The sequence below is a fragment of the Felis catus genome, chromosome B1, assembly GCF_018350175.1.
Source record: "Felis catus isolate Fca126 chromosome B1, F.catus_Fca126_mat1.0, whole genome shotgun sequence".
In the NCBI taxonomy this organism is placed as follows: domain Eukaryota; kingdom Metazoa; phylum Chordata; class Mammalia; order Carnivora; family Felidae; genus Felis; species Felis catus.
Genome location: NC_058371.1, coordinates 39,942,800 through 39,956,149, shown reverse-complemented (window position 1 = coordinate 39,956,149; position 13,350 = coordinate 39,942,800). Strand labels below are relative to the sequence as shown.

At 36.0% G+C, this 13,350-nt stretch overlaps 1 protein-coding gene and 1 long non-coding RNA gene across 9 annotated transcripts in view; one reads left to right on the top strand and one right to left on the bottom strand.

The window, feature by feature from the left end:
- Positions 1-13,350, top strand: part of HOOK3 (hook microtubule tethering protein 3) — a 115,791-nt gene that overhangs the window by 26,166 nt on the left and 76,275 nt on the right. For all 8 annotated transcript variants that reach the window (XM_019828496.3, XM_045055478.1, XM_023252550.2 and 5 more), the window contains 4 exons: positions 1,941-2,013; positions 5,144-5,194; positions 6,675-6,807; positions 10,825-10,892. In XM_019828496.3, the coding sequence (XP_019684055.2) occupies positions 1,941-2,013; positions 5,144-5,194; positions 6,675-6,807; positions 10,825-10,892 (325 nt within the window). The remainder of the gene's footprint in view (positions 1-1,940; positions 2,014-5,143; positions 5,195-6,674; positions 6,808-10,824; positions 10,893-13,350) is intronic.
- Positions 6,604-10,976, bottom strand: LOC123384833. Its single transcript, XR_006596499.1, has 2 exons — positions 10,673-10,976; positions 6,604-6,790 (listed from the first exon to the last, which is right to left on the bottom strand). It is a non-coding gene; the product is annotated as an uncharacterized LOC123384833 (long non-coding RNA).

Here is a 13,350-nt window from a genome sequence, read left to right as displayed (position 1 = left end):
CATGTAAATATATCAACAAAATTTAGCACAGATTGTACTTTCAGCTTGAGTGACAATATAAGTTGAAATGTAGTTTTTTTTTTTCCTCTAACATTTCTTTCATTGCAATTATGTTTTTTGGGTAAATGGAGACAGTTGTGGTGCTATGGAAAGATCTTTGGACTTAGCATTTGCTAAAGCAGGATAAACATAGGTATTCAGTCTCTGGTCTTGAGCAAATAATGTCATAGAACATTGGTTTCAAAAACCTTAAAATGAGGATCATGCTAGGGTAAAAAAAATTTTTTTTCTACTATTTATCATAGTTTGAGAGATTTTCCTAAGAAAAATAAGTATAGGTATATTCACAGGTGTTTTAAATATGTCCACGTGACACATGTCCACATATGTCCAACATGTCTAATGCTTAGTATTACATTGAGAAAGTGGTTCTCAATCTATACTGTTTAAAGGAATTGAAATTTTAATAGCATTTATTATTTATTGGTGACCTTCAAAATAATTAAGTGATGGAGGTCATTGAAATATTAACTGAAAGGCTAATGTTAACTTTTTTCTTGATATATTTCTTTTGTCTGTTTAAAATTGTGTCATTGATTTTGACTTTTTAGATATTATTGTATCTAAACATTATGTTAATTCCAAGGTAGCATATTCCTCTATAATTTTTTTTTAAATGTATCAACCGTAGGGGCACCTGGGTGGCTCAGTTGGTTGAGCGCCCAACTTTGGCTCAGGTCATGATCTCACAGTTCGTGGGTTTGAGCCCCGCGTCAAGCTCTGTGCTGACAGCTCAGAGCCTGGAGCGTGCTTTAGATTCTGTGTCTCCCTCCCTCTCTGCCCCTCCCCCACTTACTCTCTCTCTCTCTCTCTCTCTCTCTCTCTCTCTCTCTCTTTCTCTCTTTGTCTCTCTCTCTCTCTCTCTCTCTCTCTCTCTCTCTCTCTCTCTGTCAAAAATAAACATTAAAAAAAATTTTTTTTATTTCCCCCGTAGGGGCACCTGGGTGACTTGGTTGAGTGTCTGACTCTTGATTTCGGCTCAGGTCATAATCTCACGGTTTGTTGGGATCAAGTTCCACGCTTTGAGTGTGGAGGTGGCTTAGGATTCTCTGTCTCTGCCTCTCTCAAAATAAGTAATTTATTTTTTTAGTTAAAAAAATAAAATAAATATATCAACTGTATGTTACAACTTTTATTTTTATTTTTTTAATGTTTACCTTTAATTTTTTTTAACGTTTATGCATTTTTTGAGAGACAGAGAGTGAGTGGAGGAGAGGCAGAGAGAGAGGGAGACACAGAATCTGAAGCAGCTGAGCTGTCAGCACAGACCCCAATGCGGGGCTCAAACTCATGGACCATGAGATCATGATCTGAGCCAAAGTCAGATGCTTCACTGAATGAGCCACCCAGGCATCCCAATTTAATGTTTACCAACGGAGAGAGAGTGAGTGTGAGTGTGAGTGGGGGAGGGGCAGAGAGAGAAGAAGACAGAATTTGAAGCAGGCTCCCTGCTGTCAACACAGCCCGACATGGGGCTCGAACCCATGAATGTGAGATCATGACCTGAGCTGAAGTTGGATTCTTAACTGCCTGAGCCACCCAGGCGCCCATTTTTCTAGTTTGTTTTTTGGGGGGAAATGTATGTATATATACATAATATATGTTATATATGATGTATATATAAATATGTGTGTGTGTGTATGTATATATATGTGTGTGTATACATATATGTATATATACATGCATATTTTATGATGCTCTGGTAAGAGGTTGATTTTAGAGAAATCTGCGAAAATTGCATCCAATCTCCAGACTGAGTTTTTTAATTGCTTGGTATGTGGTAAATAGATTTTTATGTTGCAGTTAAGGGATAGATTTCATTTTTTTTTTAAGCTTGATAGCTGCATGATCTTGATATGCTAGCTTTTTCTGATTTGCAGAGATCCTGCATATTTTGATGAAAATTGGCTGAACAGAATCAAAACCGAAGTAGGAGATAATTGGAGGCTAAAGGTATTTTCTTTTTATTTTTCCATCTGTTAAATAGTCTTTTAGTAGTATGTGTGTAATATTTGTTGGAATTTTATCTGATGTGTTCAGTGAGCTTTAGAAACCTAGACAGCCTGTAGTGAAATAATCCAGAATTAAAGATTGGAGGTAACCTGAGGTTGCTCACAAAGATACATAGTGTGAGTTAGGAAAGCACCGTAACTAATGGCATGGACTCTAGAGCCATAGTGCCTGTATTCATATCATAACTTTACATTTACTGTCTGGGGAAGTCCTCCTAACTGTTCTGTACCTCAGATTCCCCATTTGTAAAATGAGGATAGTAAAAGGATCTACCTCACAGAAATAAATGAGTTGGTATATATAATGTACTTAGGATAGTGCACATGTAATGTTGTTGGTGGTGTTGTTACTAATAATGAGAAAATACTGATTATAGTTGACTGAGTCCAGAGCACTCACAGAATGAAATATTTTCATTTTTATCCTAGTAGCCTTAAGTTCCATTATTTCTCAAGCTTCTTTGACCAGAACCCACAGTAAGAAATACAGTTTACATTGCAGCCTACTGTCAACTAAATGTATGTGCAGATATAGTTCCCTTAATCTGTGCACTGATGTTTTGCTTTTAAAAAACATTAGTTGCAACCCACTAAATTATTTTTTTAACTTTATATTTTGAAATAATTCTAGAGTCACAGGAGACGCAAAACAAAATGTGCGGAGAAGTTCTGTGTACCTTTCACCCAGTTTCCCCAGTGATTACATCTTGCATAACTATAATACAATATCAAAACTAAGGAACTGACATTGATGCAATCCAGTTCATTCAGCTTTGACCAGATTTATCTATGTTTTCTCGTGTTTTTGTGTACAGTTCTGTGTAGCTCTATCGATACGTGGTTTCCCATAATCACAATGAAGATACAGAGCTGTTTTATCTCTGCAAGTCTCCACGATGCTGCCCATTTCTCTTTGATATAGACAGGTAGAGACTCAGAAATGCAAATGAGTAAGCATGTGAAGCCCCTGGACTTAAGATATGTTAAGCTTAGTTTGTCATTTTAGTTCTTTTTTTTTTTTTTTAAACATTCAGTTTTGAGAGAGTGAGACAGGGCGTGAATGGGGGAGGGGCAGAGAGAGAAGGAGACACAGAATCCTAAGCAGGCTTCTGAGCTGTCAGCACAGAGCCCGATGTGGGGCTTGAACTCAAGAACCGCAAGATCATGACCTGAGCTGAAGTTGGACGCTTAACCGACTGAGCCACCCAGGCGTCCCCTTTTTATTTCTTTCATAAAACACATATTTGATGAACAATATTCACTGATTGCTTAAATATTGAGTCTGCCAACATTTAATTCCCTTTTTTAAACTAAGCTAGAGTGAATGAACACTGTTTAAGCCACTGTTTTAATTTCTAAATAATCTTTCAAGAAGAGGCAATTAAATGATTACTTTTATATGGTATAACATGTATAAAACAATTGTGGATGTTTAAAATAATGCTACGAATCATTTTGTATTTGCTTGCTATCTTGACCAAAGAGGGAGTTCTTTACCCAACTTGCATGCACAGAACACACACATAAACATACATCCTGTCTTCATCTTTAGTATCATTAGTGTGGCAGAGACAGTAATATAGAGAAGGGGAAAAACTTTATCATATTCTTAATATTCAGAACTGGGATTAATAGGAAATCAACTACCATTTTATTATTTTTTTTAATGCTTATTTATTTTGAAAGAGAGAGAGAACAAGTAGGGGAGCAGCAGAGAGAGAGAGAGAGAGAGAGAGAGAGAGAGAGAGAGAGAGAATTCCAGCAGGCCCCACACTCAGTGCAGAGCCCGATGTGGGACTCGATCTCATGAACCAGTGAAATCATGACCTGAGAGACCTGAGCCGAAATCAAAAGTTGGACACTTAACCAATTGAGTCACCCAGGCATCCCTCAACTATCATTTTAAATGAACACATTGATTTTTAAGACGTGTTAATTTTAAATGTTAAAATATGAAAAAAAAACATTCTAAAATAAAGGAAATAAAGTATATTATATATTTGCCATATCCCTAAATCTTTCTAGAAATATGAACATATTCGTTTTCTTTATGAGTTTTTTTTAAATAAGTTTTCAGTTTATATTCTCCCTTAGAAATAAATACGTCTGATTGCACTGGATTGCACTGCCATGATTGAGTGTCTGTTACTTGATAGTCACAGGTTCTACTGTGACTTCTGTCCTACTGTGTACTTCTGTCCTAGGACATCTTCAGCTACTAATGTTGGGTAGGGACAGTTAGGGTCAACAGAATCCTGTCGTATACACATTTAACTTAACACAGTATCAACCGAATGAGATGGGTCAAAAAAAAAGGAAAAAATTACAGCTTAAAATAGTGCAGGTGATCGTGCCTGTCATTTCACTCAGATAACATATAAGCCAGTGAACCCTTACTTTAGAGTGGCTGAGTGATAGGAAAAATGTTGGTCCCTCACCCTCTCTTGCTTCTAGAGGATGCTTCTTGTACCACAAGTATCATGCAGTGCCAAGTGTTGTACTAGCATTTCAACATAGTATATTTTTAACCATATGGCTCCTCAGTATTTACTTTGGTGCTCAACTGAACAATCAGCAGTCTTTTCTGACAGTGAAGAAAATTTGGAGACATTTCCAACCCTGATTTTGACTGTAATTTTCGCTTAATGCTCTAATTTTAGAATTTAACCTCTATGTGAGATGCAACTCCATTTTTCTAGGGAAGACAGTACTAGAGGATGTTTTCAGTAAGGATGGCACATTTTTTTCTTTACTTGCGAAAAATCTGATACTTTTAATCTTACTGTTAAGTGTTGTTCAATTACCCTCCAGTTTCTGTCAGTGTGATCATAACATTGAAAATTTAACATGATTGGAAACTTAATTTTTTTATTATAATCTCTTGAGATCACATAAATTAAGCCACTGATAGTCCTTTTTTGGTGATTATGGAATTCACATATGCTGTTGAGTTTTATTTTTTATATTTATGATTAACTAGAATGATTAGTTGGTTCAGAAATTTTTTATGTTAAATTATATTTTGATCTATGCTTGACTTTTACCCAGTTGTTTTATCTCTCTCTAAACAGATAAGCAATTTAAAGAAAATTTTAAAAGGAATCCTGGATTACAATCATGAGGTAGGAACTTTTTTCTCACTCTGCTTAGAAGTATTACTGTAGGAAATTTAATTTCACAGTATTTTACAGTGGTTTCAAGTAAAGGAAAATTTACCTCAAAATTAAAAAAGCAGCTTATCTTCCATTGTTTTAGATGTTGGTTCAAACAACTATCTGTTAGGTGGTTACTAAATAGAGGCTCTTTTTCACTGTAACGTGGATAGTGTGTAGATGATTATTAATGTTATACTTTACTTTCTGCCATATATGAACTCTCTCCTCTTCTCCTCTTATGAAGGTAGTTTAGAATCCAGGCATTATAGCCAACTCCCTTGCTTACATTAGTTTTATACCATGGCAAACCTCCATCCCTAGATTAACTCAGTTTATCCTCTGAGTCTGCATCAGAACAGTCAGGGTATTAAAAATCAGGCAGTGGAACTAGTTTTACTTTAAATTTCATGATCACAGTTAATCAAATGAACACAACAAAGCATAGACGCCTATGTTATTTTCTTAACTGTTTTTACCCCATGAGCTTACCTTCATTTATACCTACGTCTATACTTGTATCATTTATCTTCACAACTTAGTAAGTGGTCCAAAACCTATAAATCATCCTATAGTCCTTCCTTTTTTATAATATTGTCATAAGACCTAAATCTCCAAAATAAAGCTTTTTTCCTTCTTTACTGCCACTACTTTATACCATGCCATCATTAGCTCTTGCTTATATTTCTAGAGTAGTCTGACTGGTAACCCTGATTTCACTCTTGCCCCTCTACAGTCTGTTCTTATTCTTCACACTAAAACCAAAATGATTTTTAAAAATGAAAATTTGATTATGTCATTCTTCTCAAAAGTTTTTCATGGTTTCCTATTGAGAATCAAATTCATAGCTCTTACCGTGAGCCACCAGGTACTGTCCTCCTTGCCCTGCTCACCTGTAACACTAGTGCCTTATTCATCCTGCTTGTGTGCTTCTAGGATTTTCTTTATTCACTGTAGGGTTATTAGATAGGAACCTACCCGTTTGTCTGCATATATTTCATTTCATTTGGGACCAATTTCCCCATAAAGGAATCCTCTGTTTCCTTCCTGATACAGGTATTTGGCTATCAGCATTTTGGAATTAAATGATATTAAATATAGGCATGAATGTCTATTTAATCTCTGCTCCTTCTGGTGCTCCCTTGTTCAGAACCTCTCTGGCTCTACTTTGAACTTCAGAGAGTTTTTCTTTTGGGAGCTGGTGAAGGAATCAAAGTATTCAGTTTCTTTTCTCAGTGTTCATACCATATACCAGATTGGGACTAAATTTGTAAATCAAGATCATTATAATTTAGCTTATAGGAGGTAAAAATAGAAATTGAAAGTGAAATTGACGTAATAGCTCTGCCCTTAGCAATGAGTTTCTGGTGCTGATGAGCTAATTTGTATCAAATATTTTATTTGGACATATAAATGTAAATGCAGTTCTAATCCTTTTGTCTCTATTCAGATCTTAGGACAGCAAATTAATGACTTTACCCTTCCTGATGTGAACCTCATTGGGGAACATTCTGATGCCGCAGAGCTCGGAAGGATGCTTCAACTCATCTTAGGCTGTGCTGTGAACTGCGAACAGAAGCAAGGTAATTTATTTGATGTTAGGGTATGCATTTAAAATAATTAAGCAAAGGAATACATATTGTATAGATTATATATAAATCAGTAGTACAAACAATAGCATCTTCGCAAGGCCACCCTCAAGCAATGTCATTTTCTATGATTTTGCTAGTACTTTGTTTGCAAGCTTAAAAGAGTTTTGCAGCTTAGAATAAATTTGATTATGAGGATTCTCTCCCTATCTGCAGGACTATATAATTCTTTGAATAGATTAGTTTTAGCTACAGTGAATGTAATGAAATTTACTGTTAATTGGAAAATGTCCAGCTAAATTAATCTCAGTAATAATGGTAATGTTATACTGGATCAATTTAGCTCTGGGAACTTAAAATTGGATACTTTAGATTGCAAGTATGAAGGATTCATTTCACAAATATTTACCAAACTCCTGCATTATGCTGGGGCTAGGAGCACATTGCCAGACAGAGCAGACACGGTACCTTCCCTTGTGGAACAGGTTGGTGAGTGGAGGGAGGGCAGGAAGCAATGTCACACATAATAACTGTGTGGTCTGAATGGGAATGAGTGCTGTGAAGGTAAAGTGTAATGGGCCAGGGAAGTTATTTAAGCAAAGATGTGGAGATGGATGAAGAGTAATCTGAGTAGTAGAAACTGAATGTCATAATGACTTAGGTTATCTTTGACAGACTGAAAAAACCCACCACTATAATTAGAGAGTAGTAAGGAAGGGATGAGGGGTGATGAAATAGAAGGTACATAGGGACTACTCCAAACAATGAGGGCACAGCGTTTTACTGTTACTGTATGAACTTCGTAGAAGACGGAGGTTTTTATCTTTTTAAACCCAAAGATTTTTTTTCTTATTCCTTCTTCCTCACTCCTGGTAATGCAAAACAGATTTTTATTTAAATTGTCTATACCTTTTCAGTGTTTTAATGTGATAAGTTTAATAGCTGTCAATATCGTTTTCTTGAAACTGTGACTAGTTTTATTGGTGTGTGATCCAGGAATTTTTTTCTAACAATGTATTTATTTCTCTTTGTCCTCATTCCTGTTAGATTTTAGTATGCATGCTCTTACAGTAAGTTTTAGTTTTCTTTATTCAGTTTAACAATTAAAATGGAGAACTTTCTACATTTGTGATTTTTATATATTACTAAGATGTCTAAAAGTTTTTTGGCAGAAGTTAGAAGATTGCTATAAATAAGATTCCAGACACATTAAATTTCTAAGTAGATGCTTTGATTTTAAAAGGTGTGTGAAAATTATTTAACGTAGTTGACTGAATTCAGATAATGACCTCGTATGTGCTTATTCTGTTAGGAGATTCACCTACTCTTGGAAGCAGCATACCTGTTAAGAGTTGACCAATTATATTTATCACAGGAAAAGACAAGAATGTTACCTATATCCATAGTCCTATGGAAAGCAATCATAATATTTATCCAGATTCTCACACAGACCAAGAGTCCTGTGTAACACCTAGATTCATTTTTTCCCTTGAAATTGTGTATAAATGATGAAACCTTTGAACAGGATTTTAACATCTTATTTATCCAGAGGGCATTCCCTGTTTTCAGAAACATAGTTGAGAACCAAGAATCAAAGTAAATGAATTCCTGAGTTCAGATTTTCAGTGTAATGTGAGGCTTACTAAAGCGGCGCTGCCATTTACTACCTGACTGACTTTAGACTAGGTACTCAGCCCATTTCCACATCTACAGAATGAGGATACAAAACCTGATAGTCGTGAGGAGTAAATGAAATTGTATATGCGTATTTGCTTTGTAATCCATAAAGTGCTATACGGATAAAAAAGCTTTTATGTTTAGATGAGTTTTTCAGTTACTAAAAGTAAGGAGCAATTGCTCAGAACATTGACTTAACATACATTTATATTGGCCATCTGTCTTCCTAAACAGGGCAAATAAATGGTGGTAAAATTGAAAAGGCAAATATTAGTAATATAAAACATACCACTAATCATTTCTAAGTGTCTTCTGCCTGGTACTTTATTAAGTACTCATAGAACAAAAAAAATACTTTATACACATGAGGAAAACTAAGTATTACGTGATTTGCCCAAGGTTTCTGGTTTGTGAAAGGCTAGGCAAGGACAATAACCCATGTTTCTCCATGTTTAAATCATGCTCCTCATACTCACCTGCTATAAATTTTGGCCTTAAAAAAGCTGTTTTCAGGATGAACTCTGTGACATAGCACACCTCATTCATTGCCTCATAGATCTGCACCAAATAATCATATATATTTATATTTTGGACACAAGATTTGTAAATTTTTTTTCTTTTCAAAAATTGTACATTAACGTAGTTGTCATCATCATTTTATCATGTAGCATTTTACGGTGTTCGCGGGGAAGGGCCTTGACGTGGCAACACCGCTTCTTAACTAACGCTTCCCCTCTCACACCTTACTAACTTCCTTACCTCCCTGTTCCCACTGTTAGTTTCTTCACTTCCAATAGGCTGTCATTAAGTTTCCTTCCCCATTATCAGTGCCACTGCTTTTTCTTTTCCATGTTCACAGTCTTTTATTTTGAGGGCTGTTAGTCATCCTAGCTATGCCATTTTCTCCATAGCCCTGGGATTCTGTGTGTAGTAGCTTTGAACAGAACATCTACAAGCACTCCCTTGCATTCCAACACTTAGAGGATGCTCCTCATTAACAAAACAGAACAGGAAACGGAGCTCAGACTAAAGAATTTTTTTTTCCCCAAATAGTGGTTCTGATACATTCCTACTATTGTCCTAAGAAAATACCTGTGATTAAAGTGTGTTGTGTATGTTTGTGTCACCACACATTTGATTGGGTACAAGTATCCTAAGAACAACACTTGCTTAAAAACATGTTTTTTAAAATCTTTGGCATCAATAACCAGATTGTCAGCATGTCACAATTTAGTAGTGTTGTCAAAATACTTTGGTTTTGTTTGTTCGTTTGTTTTTAATAAGTTGTCTGTCACACACAGCTTTATACACCTTGGCATTCCAAATACATGAGTCTCGTAAGTTCACTTTAACAATTTCACAGTAAGACTCCCATCATGTAATACTTGAAGGGCAGAGACAAGTTTTTGGTGTACATATGGAGAGGATTTTTTGGATGTATGTGGAGAGGCAGGTTGAGACTAAAATTTCCTAATTATTCTTTTAAATGTTTCTTATTAAAATGTATTTACCATGTTTGTTAGAACCCACCTGGCCTGTTGATTTTATTTTATGCTTAATGCCACTTTTTCCATTCATTGTTGGATTTGCAAATAAGGAAAAGTACTTCTAGGGCTTTGTTTTTAGGAGACAAGAAATAATTTTTTTCAGCTTTTTCATTACTGACAGCTGAGAGATCCTTCTCTTTTTTTGGCAGTGGCGAGGGTAAGATTGATGAAATTGGTACTTCAGCTTATTAGAGATGTGTGTATTTTAAAGTCCAGGGTTATGCAATATTTATTTTTTTTATGGTATCAGTTTCTATCTTAATTTCGTCTTAATTCATTGTCCTAAGCAACTCTCAGGTTTATTAAGATTTTTCTATTCTATAGCAGAAAATATTAAGGTAGAAATTGTACACAGTGCAGTGCTTTGTCACACAAGCATAAGGCACAGACTTCAGAGTTATTTTTTTTAACTTGTAACAAAGTATAATGTGAAAGACAGATTTCTAAATTTTAGGAATAGCAATAAGGAGTTCTTTCCATCCTGGCTTTAGGCTTTACCAATTCATTGTCTTGCATTCCTGAGATACTGTATTCCTGTGACCTTTAGCTTGTAGCCTCAAACTTTGTAAATTAATGGGGTGGTGGGTGTGGTTTCTTAAAGAAAGAACTACTGTAACTTTCAGCCTGTACTTTACCTGTGGTGCAGATATTTAACCACTTATGAAGAATTCCTGGGAAGAGTCAAAACATGGGAGACTACTTATAAGAATTCATGAAGTGTAAGCCTTTTACTCCCTTGAGTATCTTTAACTTGAACAGTGACATTCCAGATTATTCTTGTTTTCAGAGTACATCCAAGCCATTATGATGATGGAGGAATCTGTTCAACATGTTGTCATGACAGCCATTCAAGAGGTACGTTGGAACTTTAAGTATGTGTGAGAAATTAAAGAAGCAAATAGGAATATGAATAGCAGAAGTAAAGATTTTTAAAAAAGATTCTCCTCATTTTTTTTTGAGAATTTTTTTCTTACACTTACAATATAGCTTGCCTCATTTTTATTTTAAAAAATCATACATTTTTCTCATTTTTATTTAAAACTTAAACATTTGTCTTTAGGTATATTCAGTAACTATTCCTAATTTTTAAAATTGCTCTACTGAACTAGGAATAGTAGACTAATTCCTAAAGCCATTATAAATACATATCTTAAACCAGCAGTGTACCTCACACTTAATTGTTAGTTTCTTGTTTGGCAGAAAATACGCCTTCAACTCCAACCATATCCAGAGCAGTTTCTAGATGAATATTTATACTGAAACTGTGGGGAAGGAAAAATACCTTTTCCTCTACCCATCCAAATTCGCAGCTGGGACCTCTATTATCAAAAGACAGATTAACAAGAAAAAGGGTACAAATGCGTTTAAGGGATGTTTTACATTACACCAGAACCTTCTTAAGGAAACGAAGACTAAAGACGTGTTTAAACCTGAGTGTTTTGATGCTAGGTTTGATGAAGAGTGGAGAATCATGGAAAAATGTGATAGGGCAAAAAAGGTTTGAGCTAAGGATAGTAACCTGGGGAAAACAGCATATCCTATTCATTCAGAATCCTTTCAAAATCTATCTTTGGAGATAAGGATGCTTCTTTCATCTGAGTATAGGGAGAGCACCTCTCACATGAGGGTCTTATGACCTGCTTCAGGAGAAGGTAGAAAATCTTTCCTGTACCTACTCAGATTCCTTCAGCTTGAAATATTCAGTATGCCAGGATGCCACATTTTGGGATAGCATGTCCTCAACTCCATCAAATGTGAAACATAAAACTATAAAAGTAAAAATAAAATGTAGATTAATATAACCAGTTTATCTCAGGATGTGAGAATGTTTTTGATCATAAAAGGGGAACAGATTGTTAGGGGTACTAGAAAACAATATAGGATGTGAATGTGCATCTGACAGAGAAAAAATATAACAAACATGAAAAATGCTAAATACAAATTAAATAAAGTTGTGGTTTTTTAAAAATCTGACCAAATGACTATAAATCTGGAGGTTCCCATTACCCCCTCAGGGTGCTGATTCACAGAACTCAGGAATGATGACAGTGTTATAGCAGAAGAATACAAACCAGAACCAACTCCCCCCACCCCCAAAATGCATAGAGTGAGGTCTAGGAGAGTCCCATATGCAAAGTTTCTGTTGTTACCTGTCCATAGTATCAAGGCATACCACCACTCCCCCAGCATATTAACATGTACTGCCAGCCAGGGAAGCTCACCTGAGTTTTCATGTCCAGAGTTTTCATTGGGGTTTCATTATGAAGGAATGATTGTTTGGATCTGTGACCATGGGGTTGAACACAGTTTCTAGCTCTCCTCCCCATCAGAAGTCAGGCTCATTATCAAGTGATAATCTGATACATCTGGTCTTCCTGGCATGACCAGCCCCCAACTGGAGTCATTCATCTTTTTAGCTTAAGCTACCTAGAGACCCACAGATCATAGATACTCTTTATCAGTTAGGAAATCCCAGAGATTGAGAGGCTACTTGCCAGTAACGGGACAAAGGCCAGCCAAATTCATTACTACACAGGACATTTAAAAAAAACAAAGCTTTGAAAAGATCACTTTAGCAGTCAGCTCTGATGGTAGGAAGATAAACTGATACATCTTAAAATCAAGTCATATTCTTTTTATCATGTAAGATATTAAGTCATGAGTATTAAAGTATCAAAACAATGATCTCTTTTAAAAAAAGTTTTTTATGTTTTTCTTTTACTTTTGAGAGAGACAGAGTGTGAGTTGGGGAGGGGCAGAGAGAGAGGGAGACAGAGAATCCAAAGCAGTCTCCAGGCTCTGAGCCCTCAGCCCACAGCCTGACGTGGGGCTCAAACCCACAAACCATGAGATCATGACCCAAACCAAAGTCAGACACTTAACTGACTGAGCCACCCAGTCATCCCTCAAAATGAGTACCTCTTAAGCAAGATAGAAGATTTTGCTCTTAAGTGGTCCTGGACTTTGCTCTATCGTCATGAGGGTTCCAGCTTTCTTGTTTCTTATTGTCTGCCATCCTTAATATATGATTCCCAGGTAGTGGGAGCATCTGTGGGAGTGGGAGTCATCTGTGGCTTCTCAAGTTCCATCTATCACATTCACATTTCCAGCCATCAGGAAGGATTGAGGGGATAGTTACTTCCTCTAAGTAAACTTTCAACAATTCTCACTCCTATTAGCCAGATATTACTCACACAGCTACACAGGGAAACTGGGAAATATGGTCTTTTTTTAATTTTGAGATAGAGAACAGGAGAGGGACAAAGAGAGGGAGAGAATCCCAAGCAGGCTCCACGCTGTCAGCATGAAGTCC